The following is a 23,734-nucleotide window of genomic DNA, read 5'->3' as shown; positions in this document are numbered from 1 at the left end:
AAGTGTGAAATCACAGAAGCAGATGCTAAATAGTGGCCCAACGGGGCAGGGGTCCAAACTCACACAAAAGTAGCAAAGGGCAGGTTTAAAATGCTGAAATCACACTTCCCACCACTGCACGGCAGAATGGACCCACCCAGGTGCTGCACAGAAAGCAATGTAGCTGAAATTCTCACCCTTAGAGTGAGAATTAGAGCATGCGCGTTACACTCTGATAAAACTGACCACATGTACCTACCCTACACCCTAGCAGCTCCAGGGCTGGCTATGCTGTGCTTTGGGTGTATCCCCTGCATTTCATGGCTGGAAACCAGAGTTCTCAATGCAATGGCAGTGAAAGGTGGAACCTCTAAGAAGTGATGTTATCAGAGCAGTAAAGTCAGAGAAAGAAATAAAAGGGATGCAAATGGTAAACAAAAAGGTCAAATTATTTCAGCAGATATGATCTTTTGCTGTTTATGTGTTTGTGCTGAGGCTCAAAGTCAGGACCTGGGTTCTGTCCTTGAGCTTTATCTGCTCAAGGTTAATGCTCTACACTTGAGCCACAGCTCTACTTCTGCTTTTCCAGTAGCTAATTGGAGATTAAGAGTCTTACAGACTTTCCTGACCAGGCTAGCTTTGAATTCCAATCTTCAGATCTCAGCCTCCTGAACAGCTAGGATTATAGGTGCAAGCCTCCTGAGCTTGGCAAAGGATGTGATCTTCAAGGACTCTAAAGACTCCACTAATACACTCCTGCCTCAGAAAACATCAGCTGCTTTTCTACATGCCCATAACTACAGGCAGAGAAGGAAATCAGGAAATTAATCCCATTCTCAACAGCCAGGTGAAATTGTGGTGAAAACCATTATGCTAATGAAATCAATCTACAGATTCCATGCAATCCCCACTAAAACCCCAAGGACATTCTTCATAATAATAGGAAACTCAACCTCAAAATTTCCATGGAGGAAAAAGATCAACATTGAGGTTATCACAATACCTGACTTCAAATTATTCCACAGAGCCAGAGTAATGAAAATAGTATGGTACCAGCACAAACCATAGAAACAGACCAGGGGGACAGCATCAAAGATCCAGAAATCAACCTGAAAGGCTACAATCATCTGATATTTGACAAGTGAGCTGAAGACATATGTTGGAGAAAAGACAACCTCTTTAACAAATGGTATTTGGAAAGCTGGTTGTAGATTTAGGTGAGAGCCCTGTCTCTCACTCTGTACAAAATTTAAACAGATCCATTTAAAATGGATTAAAGATCTAGATTTGAAATGACTACAGGAAACACCTGGAGATGCAGGCACAGGAAAGCCTAAGACCGACTGCTCCAGAATATAAGGGTAAAATGGACAAACGGGATTGCATCAAATCAAAAGCTCTACACACCAAAGGAAACCTACAAAATGGAAGAAAATATTTGCAAGCCATTCATCATGCCAAGGATGAACTCCCCAGAATCTATAGGTTTAAAAAATATATATATTAAAAGAACAAATCAATACCAGGCAAATGATACTGTTCTCGAGAGAAATACAAATGATGCATAAAGAAAAGTAGAACAGTGGTCATCACAAAGAAAATGCAAATAAAAACAACTCTAAGAGGTCAACCTCAGAATGGCAGCCACCAAGTAAACAAACAATAACAAAGGCTGGTGAGAATGTGGGGAAGGAGCCACAGCCGGGGGAAATGTGAGCTACTGGACTGCTATGGAAGTCGGGATGGAGGCTCATGGGGAAACTCACAGTGGAGCTACCCTGTGATTCTGCCTTGTCCTTCTCAGGACATCTAGGAGAAGGATTATTTCTAGATCTTTCCTACAATCTCTCTCGTATGAAAAATCAACATAGAAGAAGATACCTGCAGTTGCCAAGATATGGAACCAACAACTAAGGATTAAAGAAAAGGTATACATGTACAACATCTGTACAATAAAGTTATTAGTCAGATCTTTTAAAAAAATCGAATTACGTTGTTTGCAGGAAGATGGAGGGGACTGGAGATCATCACATTGTGGCGGGGGCAGGGGGGAGGGGAGAGGAGCCAAGCTTGGAAAGACAAATATCTCTTATTGTCACTTATATGTAGGATCTAGACTTGAAAACGAGTGAGATGACATGTGTGCAAAAGGGGGTGTGTTTGTATTACGTAAGTAGATGATGTATTTATACTTGGGTATATGAAAATAGCATAATGAGACGCAGCACAATAAAAAGAGATGAAGCCAGGTGCTGGTAGCTCATACCTGTAATCTTAGCTACTCAGGAGGCTGAGATCTGAGGATCGCAGTTCAAAGCCAGCCCAGGCAGGAAAGCCTATGAGACTCTTATCTCCAATAAACCACCAGAAAACTGGAAGTGGTGCTGTGGCTCAAGTGGTAGAGCTCTCACCTTGAGCTGAAGAGCTGAGGGACAACACCCAAGCCCAAAGTTCAAGCCCCATGTCTGACGGGAAGGATGAAGTCTGGGTGTCTGGGTGCTCTGCTCCCATGAACGGATCAATGTTGCCTCCGTGGGAGCCACAGGAGGATCTGCCCCCAGCAGCAGGCTGGGTTTGGTGTGCTCTTGCCCCTTGCCCTCCAGCATAGAATGCCGAAGCTGCAGACCCTCACCCAAGGTGGGCCTCCATCTGCAATGCATCTACCTGTAGAGCAACAGGAAATAAACCTTTGTTCTTTGTAAGTTACCCAGGCTCAGGTGCTTTGTTACAACAAAAAAGCATAAAGATAGGAGCACAGCCTAGAAAACTTCCCTAGGCTTAAGAAAGTGTGAATGGGAGCTGGGAAGGTGGCTCAGTGGCAGAGTGCTTGCCTGGCATGCATGAAGCCCATAAACAGAAAAAGCTGGAAGTGGCGCTGTGGCTCAAGTGGTAGAGCGCTCGCCTTGAGCTGAAGAGCTGAGAGACAGCGCCCAGGCCCACAGTTCAGGCCCCACAACCCACCAAAAAAAAAAATGTGGATGAGGCATGCACTTATGGAGTGTAATCAGAAACAGCAACAGTCTAACACAGGAAAAGAGGTACAATGTGTTCTCTTTCAAGAGAACAGGGATACAAAGGAGCGAAGCCATAGTAGGAGGCAGGAGGCGGGAAAATGAAAGAACCAAAGCTACATGTATCAATGTTGACATCTCCCTGCAAGGTAGACTCCTGGCTGTGGATATGATTGGGTGGAACCAATATGGAACAAAGAAACAAAGCTGTTAAAAATTAGAAGTAATGGATACAATTGGGAGAAGATTGAAAAATAGAGAAGGAAGACTTCTGATCTGTCTAGAGTGAATATATAAGCAGAGACACATGAAGACAGACATAGGAAAGGTAGATCTAAACTCAGTACCACTTCTGGGGAGGAAAAGCATAAAAATCTCCCATTAAAACACTGCCTGCCCCAAAGGCATTATAATTTATTACCCATCTGCTTCTTCCATGGAGCCAGGACTTTCCAGACTGTGGGTAAGAGACTGCCTCCCTGCTACTCCCGGCAAGGGGCTGTCTGACAGTGACTGAAATTCCAGAGTCAGGGCCGCCCCCGATGTCATGTGCGCTGTGTTCTGTATGATTCCAGGGCTCCTGAGGCACTCGATGACGATGACACTCCCTGGTTATGCAGCAACTGTACAGAGCGGCTCTGTCAGGCTCGAGATCCTTCAGAACTCTGATAAAATGATGCCCATTTCTGGGGAAAAGCCCCCCCCCCCAATTGCTGTTTCTACTTTTCAGGGATTCAGCTGGACATCTGACGATGACCAGAGGTCTGACCCACACAAACCCTATGCGGTACAGGGACTCACAGCCTTCTGCCAACCGTGCAGTGGGACTGGCTTCGCCTCCCTGCCTGCACCCAGAAACAACTACCTCCTGCCTCCACATGCCACCACAGCCACCGAGAGCAAGCGAATTCATCCCCTCCAGGGGCTGCTGCTTTCCAGGCTAAATATAGTAGCAACTTCGCTTAGTGCATGCACACTATACCTTCCCTTTTATTCCAAATGAATTTTTAACCTGTCTCGCCTTTTACCAAGCACTTCCTGCCGTAATAAGCAACCAATGAGGCAGGCCAATGCGTTTTCAAACAACCAGAAAGTGTTTCCTCTGGGGACTGCCAGAGGATCCCACACTTGCTTTCCAGAGCAGACAAACGAAGGAAGGCCTGCAGGCAGCAGGAAGCCGTGGGGGGTGGGGGGTGCTTGGAGGAAGGGCAGGGCTCGGTCCAGGGACAGGGGTTGACCCTGGGGCAGGGCTCCTCCACTTACTCCCAGAACTCCATGACCGGGGAGGTGGCATTCTGCAGGGCCACCTGGCTGAAGTTGCTCGCATTCAGCTTCTGAAACTCCACACAGTTTTCTGCAGGGAGAAGAAAACAAAGGCACAAGGCCATTAGCCTCTCTAATGGGGTTAGTGGGGGAACAAGGGGGTCTGTGCGGGCCTGGACACCCCTGAACCGGCCCCAGAGCGAGGCTTGCTCTGCCCAGCACCGGCCAAATGTGGCCCACAGGGGAAGTGACATGCTTGAGACCCCACATAGGAAGGGCCAGCATGATGGGGGATGGCGCAGGCCCAGTGCACCAGGGAATCCTCTGGCTCCTCCTTGTTCCCTCACAGGAGCTGGGTGTCAGGTGGCTGGCGCCTCCTCTCAGAAGCCCAGTCACAAGTCGAGCTCCAGTAAAAGCATCTTAATGTTCATCTGTCCAAAACCATAAGCCTGCCTCCTCCAGGGAGCCTCTGGATTTCCCGCCTCTGAATCCCAGCAAGTTAGAATCCAAAGGCCCTTCAACGAGTCACCTTCTCCAACTCCCTCAATTCTAAAGAGAATTTACTCCAAGGGTCAGAAATAGCCAGGGGAGCCCGTCCACACCCTTTCCCTAAAGGCAGCAGCTAACAGCAGAGCTGAGCTCCATTTTCTTAGCTGTGATCAGCGCTGTTCCTGGCAGCCACCGAGGGAAAGGTCCTGCAGAGGGCCCAGAGGCAGGGCCTCTGCCCAACTCACTCACCCACACCCCCAGCCCTGCAGCCGGCAGGGGGGAGGGGGGGAGGGACAGGAGGGACAGCCACTTCCTTCCTCCATATGCACAAAGCCTCGACTCCACCTAATGGCCTCAGAGGGCAAGAGCCACCTCAGCAATCCCGCTGTCCACGTCCCCTCCGCTCCCCAAGGCTGACTGAGCACCCCTGAAAGAGCTCATCTTAGGTGGCATCTAATAACTTGAAACTGTAAGTATTCCTCAAGTTCTCTGCTTCTAGTAAAACAATTTCTCAGACATCCACAGCTGACCAGTTATCTTTATCACAGTGACACTGAATCGTTCACAAATGAACAGTAGCCACACAGCCTTCGTGACTAGAGCAGCCCCACAGCTCGAAAAGCAAAATTAACCTGACAAGTGAAACACCAACTAAATGAGAAGACTGCCATGGGCTCGCCTCCCGTGGCTGGGTAGGGACATGACATGGCTTTCCTCACAGGCACCTCGGGCCTTGCAGGGGCGCAGCGGGTCTGCGGAGCACAGCTGGCTGGCTAGTGCTTCCTGTGCATTTCGAGACTCGACTCCACCACATCTCTGCTGGCCTCACTTCACGACCCTCATCCCTGTGGCTAGTGATGTTCTCAACTGGACTGCACTTGGTACTGACACACCATTTCTTTCCCTTTTTGTTTCCAATGCTGGAGATTGAGCCCAGGTCTTGTGCATACTAGGCAGGCACTCTACCACTAAGCCACACCCTCAGCTACTCATAGGCACCATTAAAGACTTAAATCTCTCTGCTCTCTCCATTGGGCCCTGCCATTCTATCTGTCATGAACCCATCTGAAATTATAAACACACATGAAGCAGAATCTCCTAACTATTCTGTTAGATGGTGGCATACCAAAGGCCCAGAACATGTACACATTTCTAAAGCATGGTCAACACACACACACACTCACACACACACACACACACCACAAACACACACACACACACCACAAACACACACACAAACACATACATACACACACACAAATGGAACTCTAAATTTTAGTTTGATAAATATCTCTATGAGGTCCCTTGCCAAATGAAAGCTAACAAGCAGGAACCTTAAAAGAGAGAACCAGATCATATAACATGTGACTAGTGGTAGAGCAGGGCGAAGGTAAGCAGGGCTAGAAGCTAGCCTGGAGCCATTCTAGTTCTAAGTCTGTTGCTTCTCCTTCTGATAGCCAGTGCTGTACCCAGTCTCACTGTATCTCAACCCTCAGGGTGACCAACCACCCCAGACACTATCTAGCCACAGGTCCATAATATGGATAGAGAAGAGGTTAACTGCTCCAAGGAATTCTACAATCCATCAGGAATATCTGCTATAAGAGGTTAACTGCCCCAAGGAATACTACAATCCATTAGTAATGTCTGCTATATGAGGCTAACTGCCCCCAGGGAATAGTACAATCCATTAGTAATGTCTGCTATAAGCACAGCCATCTCAAAAATAGGCTGGTCAGATGTTCACCTTTCTCGGATTAAAAAGCTCAATCCCAATGGGATGACCAACTGAAAAGCAAAAATATATCAAATTTTTAAAAAAACACAAAATGATTCCATTTGTGGAGGGAGGCACTGAATGTAAATGTCTGGTTGGATGGGACAGTGGCAACTTGGGGACAGATGTGTCACCCAGGCAACAGCTGCTGCTCAGCCACAGGCAATACTGCCAAGCGGGATGCTGTCAGATCTCTTCAATGTTTAAGGAGAAGCTACAGATCTGGGTTTTTCACTTGAAGTCTTCTGACTGCTAAATGTATCTGGCAACCAAATACAAGCCTTCAATTCATTAGTTCACCTCTGACTAGTTTAAGCCTTCCATTTCGCAGAGGAAAAGTGGGGTTTGGAGAGGCAGGGCTGGAATTGGAACCATGATGCCCTGCATATCAGCCTTCTTCACTTCCTCACATCCTAATCATACCCCAGGGCTCACCTCGTCTTTCCATAAACAGCAGACGGGCAGCATTGCTCTCCCTGGATCTTGGTCTCTGGGCAGTGCCCAGCTTCAGCTAGAATTCACAGAATATGCCCAGCCCAGGTACAGAAGTGACTGCTCAGCTTCCGGGGGCCACTCTTAGGAAACTGGACTCAGGACAAGAGCCCAGAAGCCAAGGCTGCACCCCAACCCCAAGCCACCCAGCAGACCCAGTAGAGAGACACTCCCTGGAAGCCATACCTGTGTTCCACTCGTGCCCACAGGTGGCCCAGGGGAGCTCGGTGGTGAAGCACTTGCTCAGGTAGAAGATGGCCCAGGCCAGGATGATGATATAGTATACGTTGAGGTGGGCCTCGATCACCTGTGTGGCATAGCCGATGCCTGAAAACGCAACAGGGAGGGGAGCCTGAGTCCCGAATGTTTCCACACAGTCTGGACTACTCCTCTCTGCGGCAGAATGTGCAGATGTCATTTGCTCAGTGAATCAACGCTTACCTTCAAATAAAGGGCAGACCTTCCTCCAGCATGTGATGCCACCTTCGCTAGTGAACTGCCCCAGGGCCGTTTCCAGGAAGAACACGGGAATTCCACAGCAAATAAAAAACACCACATAGGGAATCAGGAAGGCCCCTGCCAGGACAGAAAGAAGGAGATCAGCATGCTCCACCTCCCGAGGATCAGTGAGGGAAGTCAGGCAAGACCAAATGTGTTCTCAGAGCTTGAGTTCAAGTTGAGCCAGGAGAGAGTCAGACAGGTCCTGTTCTTTGGTATCTGTCACCTGAAGCAAGCCAGCTTCAGATCTTCAGCCTCAACCTCTCCCACCCCACCCTTTTTTTTTCTTTTTCTATTTTGTGCCTTTCCTGGGGCTTAAACCCAGGATCTAGGCACTGTCCTGTAGCTATCTGAGGCTGGAGCTCTACCACTTGAGACACGGCTCCATTTCTGGCTTTTTGTTGGTTAACTGCAGCTTACATTTGGATTTGTCTACTTGGTCTGGCTTCAAACTGTGATCCTCAGATCTCAGCCTTCTGAGTAGCTAGGATTACAGGCGTGAGCCACCAGAATCCAGCTTGTAAATGAGGCTTTCCTTCTTAAGTGCTGGGAACTGTTCATCTCCCAGAATGACCTGGAGGTAAGATGATAATGTAAACATGGGTTTTGTTTGTTGCATTCTGCCTTCTAGCACAGGTACACCCCAGGCCTGCGCTGAGCGCTATACCCTTCCTTGCCCTTCCTTGCCATTTTAAAGTCACTGCCATGGCCAGGTGAGAGGGGCCCCCTCTGCTTATTTGAGAGTGACCTGCAGAAAGACCTTTTTCCTAAAGAAAAGCATTCAGGGAATTAGACAATGGAGTGCTGCTTAAACACAGGGCCAGATGCAGAGCTGAGCTGTAAGAAGTGTGCAGAAGAATCCATCCGTCTGAATGCTCCTACTGGGAACAAAATCCCCACCACCTGAGCCTTCTACAAAACAAATCAAATGAAATAGCCGAGGTGAACAGGAGCATAGCTCTTGTCCCCAAGGGGACTTCTCCCAACCCCTCATCCTTTCTGTCCTGTCTAAGACCAAAACCAAGTCGGCCTTAGATCTCTGAGCCTCAACGTCTGTAAATGAGGTTTGGGTTTTTTTTCCCCCTTTTTTCTTTCTCTATTTTGTGCCTTTCTTGGGGCTTAAACCTAAGACCTGTCTTCTAGCTATCTGCTCAAGGCTGGTGCTCTACCACTTGAGTCACAACTCCACTTCTGGGAGCACACTGCCTCCCTCCAGCTGATGGCACAAATGAAGGCTGCTTCGGAGATGGCTTTTTGCTAAATGAAGCCTCTACCTACAAGAATTGGTAGTGCCAAGATGATCCATCGAGATAGTGGGGGGAGAGGCCCTCCAGATGAGGTTTCAAAAGGGTAATCTTAGTTTTATCCAGACTGATGTGAGATTTCACCTGGGGAAAGTTCTTTCTTGTTGGGGTGGATGCAGGGAGCCACGCTGTTCTGTGAAGGCAACAGTGGCTAAAGCACCAAACCATATGAGAAGGTGCAAAGGGGGTGAAAGGGAAAGCAGGTGTCTGCTTGTGGAATCTAAATGCAACAGATGACCGCGAGGCTCTGCAGTGCACCCATGAACCCTGGAGACTCTAATGTGACTGCCCGGGGCAGGCATGGCTGCCCTTGAATCCCTAAACTAACCAAATCAGGCTGTGTGTTTGCTGAGGGAGACTTGGCAAACTAGAAAGAAGAGAGGGAGAGACAGAGAGACAGAGACAGAGTGCAACAATGACTCACTTTTAAACTTTACACTACAACCCTCCCCCCCACACACACCCCAATCTATGGCCGAATTTGTAACCAACCCAAATTACTTTCTGCTTCTTTGGAATGCTTTTGACTTCGGTCTAACAACTTCTTGGATAAACAAAGATGTTAAAACACCCTCCCCACCCCTACCCCCACCCCAGGACGACCCTGTAGGGTGTTCACAAGTTTCCAAGAGCATCTGGAAGCTCATAAAGGCCCTGTCTCCCCGAGAGGCCGGCCTCCGGCCCAGGGCACATTTCCAGTCCCCTGTGCTCCCCTGGCCAAACCAGCGGCCGCTTCATTGCGCCCCCCGCGCCCCCCCACCGCGCGCACAGCAAGCCCCAGGCCGGTGCTGCCAGCCAGCTGCCCGGCCACCTCCCACCGGAAGACACGGCGCCATGGAGCCCCGCCGGGCCCCCTCCCACGGCCCTGCTGGCTGACCGGGACCTGTGGGGGGGGCACGGGGTGGGGGGGGTGACGGGACTCCAACCGGCCTCCCTGGCAATCCGGCCTCTAAGAGGTGACCCGAAACGAGTCCCCGTCCCGTGCTCCCCCGGCCCCAGTCCGAGCAGCTCAGGGACGATTATGGGGTGACCCTAGTGGTGAGAATTCCTCCCCCAGACCCTATTTACACACGCACACACGCACACACACACGCACACACGCGGGCTCTGGGGACAGATGTCAGACTGGGCAGGCGGGCGACCTGCAAAACTTCTGCCGGCGGGGTGGGGACGGGGCCTCTCCGCGCACCCCCGCCCCGGGCCTTAGTCTGCGGACCAGGGGGGAACCTGCCTGCGGAGGGGTCCCCTCGCGGCGCTCCGGAGCCGCTCTCCACCGGCAGGGCTCAGCCGTCCCCGCCACACGCCCGGGGCGTCAAGGTCTCGTGCGCCCCGCGGGGCCTCGCCGCGTGCCGCGCGCCCGGGCAGGTGGCTCGCTCAGGTGCGCGGCCGGCCGTGCGCGCGTGCGCACGGGCCGCCCCCCGCCCCCCGCCCCGCAGGCGCGGCCGGGTCCGTGCGCGCGCACCCCGCGGCCCGGGTCGGGCGCCCCGCGGCGGGCCGGCGGGCGGGCTGACTGACGGCGGCGGCGGCGGCGGCGGCGGGCTCACCTCCTCCGTTCTTGTAGCACAGGTACGGGAAGCGCCACACGTTGCCCAGCCCGATGATCTCCCCGGCCACGCTGAGCACGAACTCCACCTTGTTGTTCCAGTGCCCGCGCTCGTGCACCGCCTTCTCGCGCGCGGGCCCCGCGCCCCCGCCACCCGCCGCCTCGGACCCCCGCGCCTCCTCGGCCGCCGTCCCTTTGCCCGGGGCCAGCGCCTTCTCCGCAGTCATGGCCGCTGCCTGCCGCGTGCGCCGCCCGGTCTGCGCCGCCGCCCCGGCCCGCAGGCTTTTCAGGAGCGCGGGCGGCGCGGGCGGGCGGGGGAGCAGGGGGTGGAGCTGGGGCCGGGACGGCGGCCCGGCGCGCGGGGCGGCCCGGTCCAGACTCGGCCCGGCCCGGCCCGGCCCGAGGGGCGGGGGGCGTCCGGCCCGCCCGCCGCGCGCCGGCCCGGCAGGCCTAGGCGCCCCACACACACTCCCGCGCGCGCTTGGGCCTCAGTTTCCCATCTACCGAGAGGCGGGCCGGGCTTCTCTTACTTGTAGCACCACAAGCACCTGTGGGTCTCCTGAGCCGGAGGCCCGTTCCAAGAAGCGCCCGGGTGAGGCCAGCCGGCCCCGCCTCCCTGCCCCCAGCTCGGCTCACACCTGGACTCACACCTGCCACACCTGGACCAGGACTCCGCCAGGCACCTGCGCTGAACTCCCAGACTCTGGCCCATCGTCACCTCAGCCATCCCCGGCTCATTTTCTTCATTCACAAAAGGTAATTTCAGGAGTGGTTTCCTCACTTGGTGTGTGTGTGTGTGTGTGTGTGTGTACGCACATGTGAATGTTATTACCGATGTCACACGGTATGTGCACACACACCTGTGCATCTGTCTGTTCCCCTCGACTGTCAGGGTGACACACGCTGGCCTGTCATAATAGCCACAGAGCCCAGCCCATGCCCGAGGTATATAGTAGGTGCTCAGTCAATATTTGTAGAGGGCTGGAGTTGAAGGTCAGGGGTGAGCAATTGCCTGGCATGCACAAGGCTCCGACTCACACACACATACACACACAACACACACACACGTGTGCATGTGCACACGCGTGTGAACACACACACACATACCGTGGCTAAATAAAAAGGTAGAGTGCTCTGCTTACGATAACTCTTCCCCGGTGAAGCGCCCAGCCCGTGGCATTATGGGAGGTGGTGGAACATTTAAGAGAAAGGTCTTCCATCTTTGAGGGGCGCTGAGTGAGCTGAGCCCCTCCTTTTCCTCTTCCTGTCCCCTTAAAGTGAGCAGCCTCTTTCCAGCTCTGCAGTGCTGCCTTGTGTGTGGTGCTGCCCAGGCCCAAGACAAGGAGGCCGCTTGTCATGGGCCGGAACCTGCGAGCTGGGAAGCCTTTCTAAGCTCTCCTCCTGGTGAGTTACAGGGAAGAGGACTGGTGGTCTGAGAGGCAGAGGGAAGGGAAGGAGGGAGCCAGAGTGGGGTGGAGGCAGGACACAGAGGCCACAGGACCCGGGCTTCCTTGTCCCCCTGGGCCTCCTGCTCTGGCCTCCCCACCTTCTCCTCCTGTGTCCCCCCTCCCTCCTTTCTGGGGGAGTGAGTGGAGCTGTCCTCGTCTCCGACTTCTGCACATGCACGCACTCTGGTGTCACCCCAGCAGCCTTGAAGTCCCCTGGCGTCCACACTGTGGTTCCTGTGTTTCTTCCTGGTCCTCCTGACTGCCAGGCCCTCCTGTGGTAACTCCCTTCTGTCCTGGTAGTACAGGTTGGCCTGGGGTTGTCCACACTGCCCATCCACCTCGCAGTAACCTGGCCATTAGACTGGCCCTTTGTCCATCCAGCTCAAATACTGGTGCTCTCGCCTTTACTTCAGCAAGGACGCTGCCGGCTTATGCTCATCGCTCTGCACGGTGCCCCTGACAACAGGTGCCTGTGCACCCAGGCCTGGTCCTTCTGATCGCTTTCTTCTTTGCGCCTCACTCCTCATGGGGCATAGGCAATTAAGAATGGGTCTGATCTCAAGGGGTGGGTTCTGGGATGAAGGGTGTTCTGTGAACACTCGCTGCTGTGCTGTTTTTTGGTTTTGTGCTGGTACTGAGCCTTGAACTCGGGGCCTGCCACTCTTACATGGCTTTTTCACGCAAGGCTGGTGCTTCTCCATGTGAGCCGCAGATCAGCTGGTGGGTTGAGATAACAGACTCTCGGATTTGTCTCGGCGATCCTCAGATCTCAGCTTCCTGCGTTGCTAGGATTACAGGCTTGACCCGCCAGCACCTGGCAGCTGCCGCTTTACTGTGAGAAGGGAATGAGGAGGGCGCTGGCAGTGCCCCTCCCCTGCTGAAAACCTTGTTGCAGAAAACCAATCGGCTGGCCATGGCTTCACGCTCCAACCTCCTGGATCCCCGTGATTGCCTTCTAAATCAGTGTAAACTACTGGCATTTCATTTTCTGTTGGGCAAGGTCAGTATGGGCCATCCTCGCATGGGGAGGCCTTGTGTCCAGCGGCTACAAATAGCTCAGTGAACCCGAGAGACACCCTGCAGTTTCCTCTCGCAGTCTCTGCCCATCACTCCGGCATCTGTGGGAGTCTCAGCACGCACGGCTTTTCACATTGTAGAGGCTCAGCCTCTTTAGCTGTGCCTCTGTGGGGTCGGCTGGGGCTGGGTGAGGTCTGGAGACGAGCACAGTGCAGGGAGGGGCCAGGCTTTGCTCTGCCCCCGGCTGGTTCGGGGGCCTCGGGTTGATGGGTCACCCCCGGTCTTTCTCTGAGCTGTGGTGCCCTCATTTATTCAGATGAGCTTGAGTATCCACACAGGTCCGAGTGATCTTAGCGGGGAACTGGAAAGACTTCACATATCAAGTGTTACTATTTCTCTTTGTGAACGTTGGCCAGGTCCATTTCCTGTTGTGTAAATTTAGTAAATATTTAAAGTCCATCTATCTCCTCAGTTGTTGTGCGGCTCTTGGAAAGCCTTAGTCTTTTTACTTTGGCCCTTTCTGAGAGAACTACAACCTCGCTGTCATTCCCCTTTGAACACCCCAGCCCAAGTATGGTGAAGACTACAGCTTGGTGACTCTGCTCAGGTGCAAGGTCACAGCAGGCACCCCTGACTCATTCCACAATCTGAGGATCCTGGTTCAAAGCCAGCCAGGACAGACAAACCCATAAGACTGGAGGTTCTACCACTCAGGTGGTAGAACACCAGCCCTGAGTAGGAAAGCCAGATGAAAATGGTCAGCTCTGAGTTCAAGTCTCAGTCCTGGCATGTGAAAGGAAGGAAGAAAATGAAAAGAAAAAGAGGGAGACAGGGAGGGAAAGGAGAAAGAGAGGAAGACAGTTTGGAAAGGAGGCACAGAGTTTGCGAAAAATGTTTTTGCATTCAGGCAATTCAGTTACATTAAGTGTTCCTCAATAAAGCTGTAAAAATCAATTGTATTCAACTATATTTTACATATTAAGAAAGGGAAAGCTTACATTTTAGAAATAGTATTTGTAAGAGTACTGAAAGCATCAGTTTGAAAGTTCAGGAATCTGACTGGGAGAAGGATCTGGACCCAAGGGGACTGGGGGGCAGGGCTCACCCCTGTGAAAATCCCAGGGGTCCTCGGATCCAGTGAGCCTTGGCAAACACCCTGGTGGTTCTTCTTGGAAAAACTGAGAATTTTTTTTAACATATGGAAATGTGAAAGACTCAGGATCATCAAGGCAGCCTAGAGAGCAAGGTGAAGTTGGAGGACTCAGTTTGCCAGATGCCAGCACTTGGTAATAAGTCATGGTAGTTAGAACAGTGTGGTTTGGGCAGAAAAATGGGCAAGTGAGCCCAGCATGGAGCAGCACAGGAGGGAAGAAATGACACACATATGTGGCCAAGCAGGATTTTCTACAGTTCAGCAAAGAAAGGGTGATTCCTACCCCCACCAAATGTCTAGATCAATTAGATATTCATCTAGGAAAAAATGTATAGATCTTGCCATTCTGTCCCATAGATCATATCAGAGAAAATTCCAGATGCTAGAGATTAAAATGCAAAAACTCCATACAATATAGCTGGTAGGATGGATAGATAAATAGATAGGTAGACAGACATACACAAACACTTTTGAGAATGCAAACATTTCTTAAACTGAAGCTAAAACATAAGTCTTGAGGGAAAAAGAAAAATGAGCTATTAAAATTAGTTGAAAAGTTGAAAAAAGAAAGCCTCCCCATGGGAGAAGGGGCTGGATAACACACACACGCATGATGGAACTTGTGCCTAGGATCTAATGAGAATTCCATTTCCCAGCCCAGTGGGAAAATGTGCAAATGACCTGAATGACCCTTATGCAGAGGCTGGCTGTGTGGTGAGCAGACCGTAGGAAGCACTAAACCTTTTTACTCAGCAGAGATGGGCAGAAAGGTAAGTTACAAACCAAATGCAATACTACCACACACCTGGAGGAATGGCTAAATGGAAACGGCAGACAATTCCAAGCGTTGGCAGGAATGCAGAGCCAGCAGATGGATTGCGTGCATCATGATGGTGGGGCTGGTGGAGGAACCGCCAGTGAAAACTCTTCTGCAGGCCTGTTCATCTGGGCATCTACCTCTTCCTGGACCAGCTTCCTCCCTGGGACCTACACCCAGCAGCAGTGTGTCTTCGCCCACATATGTAGACACAATGATCATTGCAACACTGCTCCTCGTAGCCCAAACTAAAACAAGTCAAATGCTCGGGACTGTAGGGTAGATGAAAACACCCATGGAGGACGGAGAAAGCCCTTGTGATCCAGGCATCTAATAAAAGGGCTTGTTCAACACACACAGTAAACCGCGACAAACCAACCCCAACCCCTCCCCCCAAACAAACAATAAAACCCCAATTTAAATGTGAGCAAAAGAACAGAACAGACATTTCTGGAAAGACATGGAGATGGCCAAACGGTATGTGAGCAAAGGCACTCACCCCACTACTCATTAAGGAAATGCAAATCAGAACCACAGTGAGACAGCAGTCCACACCAGTCAAGATCCCTGCTGCCAATAAACAAAAGGTAAGTATTGCCTGGGATGGTACTTCCCACCTATAAATCCCAGCCCACAGGGTGTTGAAGCAGGAGAATCATGAGTTCAAGACCAGCCTGAGCTACTCAGGGAGCTTTGTCTGAAATAATAAGATAAATATGTGTCACGGATGTGGAGAAAGGAGAATGGAGAGTTAAACACAGAAAACAATACTCACGTTCCATGTGACCCAGCAAACCTGCTTGTGGGCCACAGCCAAAGGAAGTCAAACCAGGACCTTGAAAAGACAGCCCCCCTTCCGCGTCCTCTGAGACGTGTCTTTGTTTTGGTTCTTTTGTACTTTTTTAGTACTGGGTTTTCAACATAAGGATTTCTATTACTAAGCCACAGACTTTTTTTTTTTTGTACTGGCTATTTTTTTTTTTAAGTAGGCTTTTGCTTCCTGCTTGGGCATACATCTGGACCACGATCCACCTAGTTTCCACTTCCATCATAGTTAGGATGATCAGCATGCACCACCAAGGCCAGCTTCGTCCCTCAAGATGAAGTCTCATGGATTTTCTGCCACAGCCAGCCTGGACTGCAGTCCTCCTGTGCTTGGGATAACAGATTCATACCCCCCACAGCCCAGCTATTGATCCAAAAGGAATCTCAAAACGCTTTTTTCTTTTTTGCCTAAGCTGGCCTCAGACAGTGATCCTTCTGGTGTCGGCCTCCAAGAAGCTTGGGATAGCAGATATGAGTCAGCAGCACCCAGCAGAAAGGAACCTTGTTCATGGCAGAAGCAGCGACGTGTTATTCAATTCTGCATCGTTTGCATGTACAAGAAGAGCCTAAGGCAGAGCAGTGACCCAAATCAGGGTTTTGGAGGAACAAACAGTCACAATATTTTTTGTCTGGGTTTCTGGAATTTCCGTGCATTAGAACCACCTTGGCAGAATCTGGGCCTCGGATAGAGCTTTGGTTCTAACAAGATCCCCATGGCTCCTGCTGCTGCTACCACCACCGCCGCCACCACCACCACCGCCACCTTACACCACCCCTTGAATGGTGAACGTCAGTCAACCAATGACTGATGAGAAATCTGCAGTATCCCACTGGGCAAAAGAGCCAGAAAGAGTTTCTAGAAACAAAAACAGCAGGAAGGTCAGGAGACATGGATTCTAGCTCCAAGTGGCAGCAGGGAACTATGAGCCGGTGAACTTGGACACGTGGCACCTCCCTAACCTCAGTGCCAGCTGCCATCCAGGGTGTCTGAGCCACCATGGTGAGGGCTGGTGCTGGACCGGGCAGCAAGGAAGGCCACACTGAGTCACCAGAGACCTGGTGAGGTCCAAGCAAGAGTGGGGATCAGAGCTCCCATCCGCACCCTGACCTCAAATTTTATATCAAAGCCAACTTGAGAAACTCTGCCAGCCATCTTCTGATGGCCTTCATTTTTCTAAGATGGCTTCTGCCGCTGTACGGAACCCAGAGACACATGCAAGCTTCACTAACTTCACGCCTGGGCCACCCAGGACCCGAGGTGAAGGATCTCCTGACACCCCCCTTCCCCTCCACTGCCCCAACCAAAGACCCTTTCCCACTATGTCTAGACTTCATTCACTGTGGCAAAGCAATAGCTTAACATTGTTTTTATTTCTGTGCCAGTGCTGAGACTTAAATTCAGGGCTTCACCTCACCTTTCTGCTCAGGGCTGGTGCTCTACCATCTGAGACACCCCTCCAGTTCTAAGAGTTGCCCATTAATTGGAGATGATAAGAGTCTTCGTGGATTTGTCTGTCCTGGCTAGCTTTGAACCATCATCTTTAGATCTCAGCCTCCTGAGTAGTTAGGATTATGGACACAAATCAGTGGTGCCTGGTCACTTCTTTCTTTTTCTTGTCTTATTGCACTGGCCGCAGCCTGTAATGTAATGTTGAATGCAAGCAGTGAGAGGTTATTCTGCCTGTCTTCTGACCTTGGGGTATATGGGTGGAGACAGGGGGCTTTTGCTAATTTTCATTGGGCATGATGGTAGCTCTAGTGCTTAGGTCATTTGTGTTAAATTGAGCACATTCCCTGTTCTTGGTTTGTCTCCAGTGTCTATCATACATGACTGTTGAATCCCACCCAGCCTGCACCACTTTCATTTTTTTCTCTCTCTTTTTTTTTCTTGTCAATTGTGTGGCCTGAACTCTGGGCCTGGGCGCTGTCCCTCAGCTCTTCAGCTCAAGGCTAGCGCTCTACCACTTGAGCCATAGCACCACTTCCGGCTTTGTCTGCTTATGTGGTGCTGAGGAATCAAACCCAGGGCCTCATGCATGCAAGGCAAACACTCTGCCACTGAGCCACATTTCCAGCCCCTCATTTTCTCTTTTTGTGTTGAGCCAGCCATAGGCTTTCAATATAGAATCTATAACTACAGCGAGTTTTCCAAGGGTTAAAACAACCTTGCATTCCTGAAACAAAAGTCACATGGTTACGATCTTACAATTGTTGTGGTTGTGAGTTGCTAAGACTGTATAGTTTGCTTCGCTGTTGAGTGACGGTAGGTGTTTGTTGTCTTGTTGATTTGTCTTGTAATATCCTGAGACATTCTGTGCCTCCGCTCTGTACTGGTATTATATCTGCTCTCTTGGTATTTTCCTGACAGGTGTGGCTTGAGGCTTATTAATATTAGGAAACTGCATCCTGAGTGTCAGGGAGGATCGAGAGGATGGAAGGAGAGAAAGAAGGCAGAGACCCCAGCAGAGCAGAACAGGCTTGCTCATGGGTGCAGAGGGACTCCATGAAACATCTAGCAGGGTGGGAGAAACGGAGGGGGCGGGTAGGTTTGTATACATTCTAGGGTGAGACTCTTCTGTGGAATTTCTTTGTCCTCTCCTGTTGGAATTTATTTCTGAGCTGTCCTGTTGGGAATTTATGGTGCAGACAGTCCTGTTCGGGGTTTTATGGTGTGGTATCCTGAGTCCACCTGACTCCACTGACAGGCAGTCCCACACTTTCAGATAAGGCAGGTGGAATTTTCCTGAGAGCCAGAAGGGACCCCCCCCCCCGGGAGGGTGGTCATGGGGGCAATATGGAGTGCTGAGAACAAAGCAAACCTCGTCAATTAGTATTAGTGGCCATCTGTAAAGAACTGGCTTGTGATTTTTCTTCTTTTTTTTTTGTTGGTTTCCTATTTATTTTAGATTGAACTTCCTGTTTTGTATTCTAGGTTCTGAAGTTAAGTCTCCTCATAGAAATTACCTTTCGAATATCCACTTTTTTAGTACGTTTTTAAGTCACCAGCTTAGCCATTGCCCAGAAAATTGATACGTTTTATTCTATTGTATTAATTCTCACCCAGCCCAAATGAGCTGCCATCTTCTTTGTGGTTTCTTCTTTGACCGCAGGCAAAACAAGTGAATGCCCTTTTGTTTTCTGCTGTGTGTGTGTGTGTGTGTGTGTGTGTGTGTGTGTGTGTGTGTGTGTGTGTGTGTATGTGTGTGTGTATCTAGTGACTTTGACTTTTATTTCTTTATTCTAATTGTGTGCCTTGTTCCTCTGACTGGAAGCCAGGTTGTAATTACCTTTGCCTTTGCCCCAAATCCGGGGCACAGAGTATAGAATTTGACCACTACCCATGGTGGTGCTCTGTATGTCCTCAGTTGTCTGCGTAGGAAGCACGCCCCTTCCAGTCCTAATGCCAGGACACTTTTAGAGTCATGACTGGGTATGGGTTTTATCAAAGGCTTTTTTCCCCCCTAAATATAGTTAAGATATGATTTTTTCTGTTATTCTGTTGAATTGTTTATTTCAGCATTGAGTGATCTCACAGTTGTTGAGTCCCCCCCCCACACACACACACCATGGTATCCAGGACCAGAGGGTTAGGGCAGGCAGGAGAGCTTGTTGGTCTGCCAAAGATCTGCTGGGGATGTTGGCATCATTGTCACAAGCAATGCCGATGGCGCTCGCTCATGGATTGTGAAATCCTTGTTGTGTTTTAGGATCAGGTGGTGTTGGTCTCACAATAAAAGAAAACAAAATGTTTCCTCTCTATTTCCTGGATGAGACATGAGGAATTGGTTGGTGTTTTTTAAAGTTAACATTGCCTTTCATTGACAAGGCGTAGCTGTATGCACTGATGGGTGAAGATGTGATAAGTACACAATGTGGAATTATTAAGCAAGCTAATAAACATACCCATCACTTCATTTTCCTGTCATTGTGTGGGATGCGGCCTGAGACATACTTAGTTCTTTTGAAATACATATTTATTATTATCACTGCTATGCAACAGGATTTGAGCCTTTCTTTCCTTTCTACCTGAAACTCTGTGTTCGCTGATCAACAGCTCCCTTTGTTCTCAGACCCACACCCCACACATCTGCAGTATTTACCTTTTCGCGTTTGGCTTGTTTCACTTAGCTTGATGATGTCCCGGTTTTCTTCTTTTTAAAGCACGGCCTTCAGTTATGGACTGGCCCAGTAGAGTCAGCAACAATACGGGCAGAATGGGGGCAACAGACTCCGTGTTCATAGCTATGTCGATACTAACACATGTCTATGATGTTCTTTTAAGGAAAGTCTGACTCCTAATCAAAGGAAAGACAACTATCCTTCGTCCACTCTAGAATCTCTTGCTGCCAGATTCAGAATAAAGCAAGGAAAATTACGAATCCAATATGCAGCTTCTGTTTTTGTGAAGCTCAATGCTGGGACTTGAACTCAGAGTCTGAGCATTGTCCCTTAGCGGGTTTTTTATTTTTTTTCTATCAAAGTTGATGCTTTACCACTTCAGCCACTTCCAGCTTTTTGGAGCTTAATTGGAAACGAGAATCTCATGGACTTTCCTGCCCAGGCTGGCTTCAAACTCCACTCCTCAGATCCCAGCCTCCTGAGAAGCTGGGATTACAGGTGTGAGCCACCAATACCGGCTTCAAGTGGCTTCTGGTGTGGCAAATTCTGATGGGGTAGGGTTAGAAAAAGACAGCACTTTCTGTATTTCCTGGAGCCCTAGCTCAATAGCTTGCCGGTCTGGGGACTCTAAACTGGCCATTTTGAAAGCCTGTAGCTTTCAGAGGTAACTCCCCACTTCAGCCAACTTCAACTTGAGAACGTCCCATGCTAGCAACCTTTCTTTCTTCATTTCTTCCCCATTGAAGTATAACAACCTGAGCTGAGTGTAGTAGTATATGCCTGCGATCCCAGAACCTCAGGAGTCTGAGACAGGAAAATTGCCTCTGTGTGTGTGTGTGTGTGTGTGTGTGTGTGTGTGTGTGTGTGTGCGCTTAAAGGTAAGCTGAATTATTGTATGCCATTCTCCAAGAAAAATTCTAAAACTTGGAATTATAACCTAATTTCCTCCCATTAGTTTTTCATGGCATTTTTCCTTTGTATTAGGAGAGTGACCCTTTTTACCCCTTTTAAAGTTCAGGCTCACTGTGGTGTTATTCACCACATTAAATGCCAAATGAATCCCTTGTTAAAACTCCATTAGCAAGCGCTCCTCCTGCAGGCCTAAGATTTGGTATTTTTTTTTCTTCCTCCTTCTGAATATTTAAAATCCCATTTTAAAACCATTTGAATAAATGAGTTTGTAACCACTGCTTCCACAGTGGGTCTCTCCCAGGATTGCAGATTCATAGGAACGGAATTGCTCTGAAGACCAGGGAAAGCGCAAATTGGCTTTTCTTCTGACCTGGCTTGTTTGTTGGGGATATTGAATTTTCTCCTTGTGACAGGTCTGTCTTCTTCTGGAATCCTGGGGTTCCAAAATATTAGTCATACCACTTGTGGCTCAAACAAATCCCCAGATCAACACTCTCAAACACATCCTTTCCTATGTGCATGCAAGTTAGATTTTCTTTTTCTTTTTTTTTTGGTCAATCATGGGGCTGGAACTCACGGCCTGAGTACTGTCCCTGAGCTTTTTTGCTCAAGGCTAGCACGCTACCACTTGGAGCCACAGCACTACTCCTGGTTTTCTGGTGCTTAGGCTTCCTTTGAACTATGATCCTCAGATCTCAGCCTCGTAAGTAGCTAGGATGACAGGCGTGAGCCACCAGCTCCTGGCTTATCCTGTCATTTTTAGCTAACTTCCCAATCAGGTTTTACTAAGCACCTGATATGCACCAGATGTTGGAAATACTGAGATAACTCTGATGGTACTCCTGGTATTTGCAGAGAGAGACTTGTAATGAAATCTGAATAGAAAGCAGTGCCTTTGGTAACAAAGCCAAGGAGTACGTGAAGTCAATAAGACAAGAGGAGGTAGCATTTGAGTTGTACCTGCGGTGTAAGGCACATGAAAATGGGGTTGGGGTGAGATCCACGAGGACTTGAAATGCCAGGCCTCGTCTACAAGGAGCAGATGACTATGAGAAGATGGTTGAGAGCAAGGTGCAAACAAGAGCCACACGGGGCGGGGGGGTTGGCTTCGAGCCGATATCGCTGCGCTGTGGGCTGCACTGGACATTCTAGCTGTGGGGAGAGGGAGGGAGGGTTGCGGGACTATGGACTGGGGGATGGAGGTGGGCGGGTTCAGAGCTGGGGAAGAAGCTGCCAGCCGTCTCCCAACTCGGGCTGGCCCATGGTACTGCCTGGCTGTGTGCACTTCCTTGGGAAACCGTTGGAATGGTCCAGGTCAGACCAGAGGGGAGAAGGCAGAGGCTGTGCTGGGGTTGGTGGGGGCCGAGTTTATTCCCAGCCTTGCCCTGGTAGTGTGGAAGGGGGCAGCTCCCTACGGCTCTCCCCACCCCAGCCCTTCCTGCTCCTCCTCAGATTGTATACGAAGTTTGGAAGTTGCTGGGGGGCAGGGGGCGGGGCAGGGAACAGCTCTTGTCTCTGTGCCCCGACATTTGCAAAGAAAGTTTTCATGGGAGAAAAGCGATCAGAAGATCCCTTGGCCAATGAGGAGGAGTGGACCGCAGCAGCTGGCGAGCCCTGGGTGCTGAGGCTTGGTGACTCACCCCAGAGATTCAGCCCTAAGGGGCAGAGCTGGTGTGCAGACACGGTCAGCCAGCTTTCACCCCCTCTGTGCCCTCTGGGGACCTTCAGGCGGACCCTGCACCCCTGACTCTACCTTATAGTTTAGCTCGAGACATGCCCAAGATGGCCAAGTGACAGGCGGTACAGGTGACTTGTCCTGCCAGTGTGTTCCTCCTCCCTGCCTGGGGCTGCGGGGCCGCGGGGCTGCGGGGCTGCGGGGCTGCGCTGCCAGGAGGCCGCAGCAGGGCTTTGGCCTTGGCAACTCTGCTTTCAGACTCTGAGTCGTCCCTGCCAGCCTGCTCTCGCTTTCCCAACCATTAGCTTTCCCCCACCTCTGCACCCACGGCTTGGTTCCTGCCGGGACCTTCCCTCCCGCTTGGCTGCCCGGGCAGCAGCCTGCAGCCACCTCCTCCCCCTGCTGGCAGGGCCCTGCACGCGCACCGCAGCTGCCTGCGCGCTCCAGGGGCAGACGCCATTCTATGCTGGGGAGGGCAGGCAGGCAGGAGGGAAGGAGGGAAGGAGGGAAGGAAGGAAGGAAGGAAGGAAGGAAGGAAGGAAGGAAGGAGAGTCCGTAGAGGACTGAAAGCAAGCTTTGAAAAAGAAACTTTTAGACATAAAGGGAAGCTGACCCCATAAAACAACCTCAGGGACAGATTTCCTGTCTGAGATCCTCCCTCCCTCCCTCCCTCCCTTGTTTGCTTGTTTGCTTGCTTGCTTGCTTGCTTCCTTGCTTGTTTGCTTCCTTCCTTCTCTTCTTTGTTGACTCTTCTTTGTTCTGGTTCACCCCAAGGCAGGTGCCTTTCTGGCACCCCAGTTGGGTGAGCTCAGTGTCGCCCTCTGGGCCTCTGTGGAGGCTTCCCTACTGCTAAGCTAGTCTAGTCTCACCACTGCGTGCCCAAGTAACAGAGCTAACGCTTGTGGACCCTTGGGTGCACGTAGCCGGTACCCCCACACTGCATGGCAGCCGTCTGTCCCATCGGTGAGAGCCGAGAGGCCGCGCTAGAAGTTGGGGACAAACTCCCAGGCCTGCCTACTTTCAGATCAGGACGTGGAGGTTCACAAGGTCCAGGTCAGATGAGTGGTGATTTCACTCCAGACTCTCGTGCACTTCCCAAGAGCGTGTTCGCCAAGCCAACTATCTAGCCCCAGCGCCTTCCCCAGCTCAGCCTCTGTAGACCAGTGAAGGGGCAAGATGTCTGCTTGTGCTTTTGGGGGGCAGAGAATCTTCCCACTCTCCTTAGGGGCTCCCTGGAGATCTTTGTGCTGTTCTGCTAGCACAGCTATGCGCCATGCCCAGCAGCCTTTCCCACTCCCCTAAACTCTCCACAAGTCTGTGACCCCCAAGAGGTGTCTGGAGATGCTGCCACTTCCCCCAGCTGCCTTTGCGTTTCTGGCAGTGAAGTTATATATACTTCATTATCTTTTTTT

At 50.7% G+C, this 23,734-nt stretch overlaps 1 protein-coding gene across 1 annotated transcript in view; it reads right to left on the bottom strand.

Moving 5' to 3' along the window:
- Positions 1 to 10,611, bottom strand: part of LOC138824811 (sodium- and chloride-dependent GABA transporter 3) — an 84,975-nt gene extending 74,364 nt beyond the window's left edge. The window contains exons 1-4 of the mRNA XM_070019126.1: positions 10,358 to 10,611; positions 7,453 to 7,587; positions 7,198 to 7,338; positions 4,254 to 4,344 (exon numbers count right to left, since the gene is read on the bottom strand). Of these exons, the coding sequence (XP_069875227.1) occupies positions 4,254 to 4,344; positions 7,198 to 7,338; positions 7,453 to 7,587; positions 10,358 to 10,583 (593 nt within the window). The 5' untranslated portion in view covers positions 10,584 to 10,611. The remainder of the gene's footprint in view (positions 1 to 4,253; positions 4,345 to 7,197; positions 7,339 to 7,452; positions 7,588 to 10,357) is intronic.
- Positions 10,612 to 23,734: the final 13,123 nt, after the last annotated feature.

The sequence above is a fragment of the Dipodomys merriami genome, unplaced genomic scaffold (genome assembly GCF_024711535.1).
Source record: "Dipodomys merriami isolate MVZ:Mamm:240054 unplaced genomic scaffold, mDipMer1.0.p SCAF_13, whole genome shotgun sequence".
NCBI lineage: Eukaryota > Metazoa > Chordata > Mammalia > Rodentia > Heteromyidae > Dipodomys > Dipodomys merriami.
Note: the sequence above shows the minus strand (reverse complement) of the source record. Positions and strands in the feature narration are given on the sequence as shown.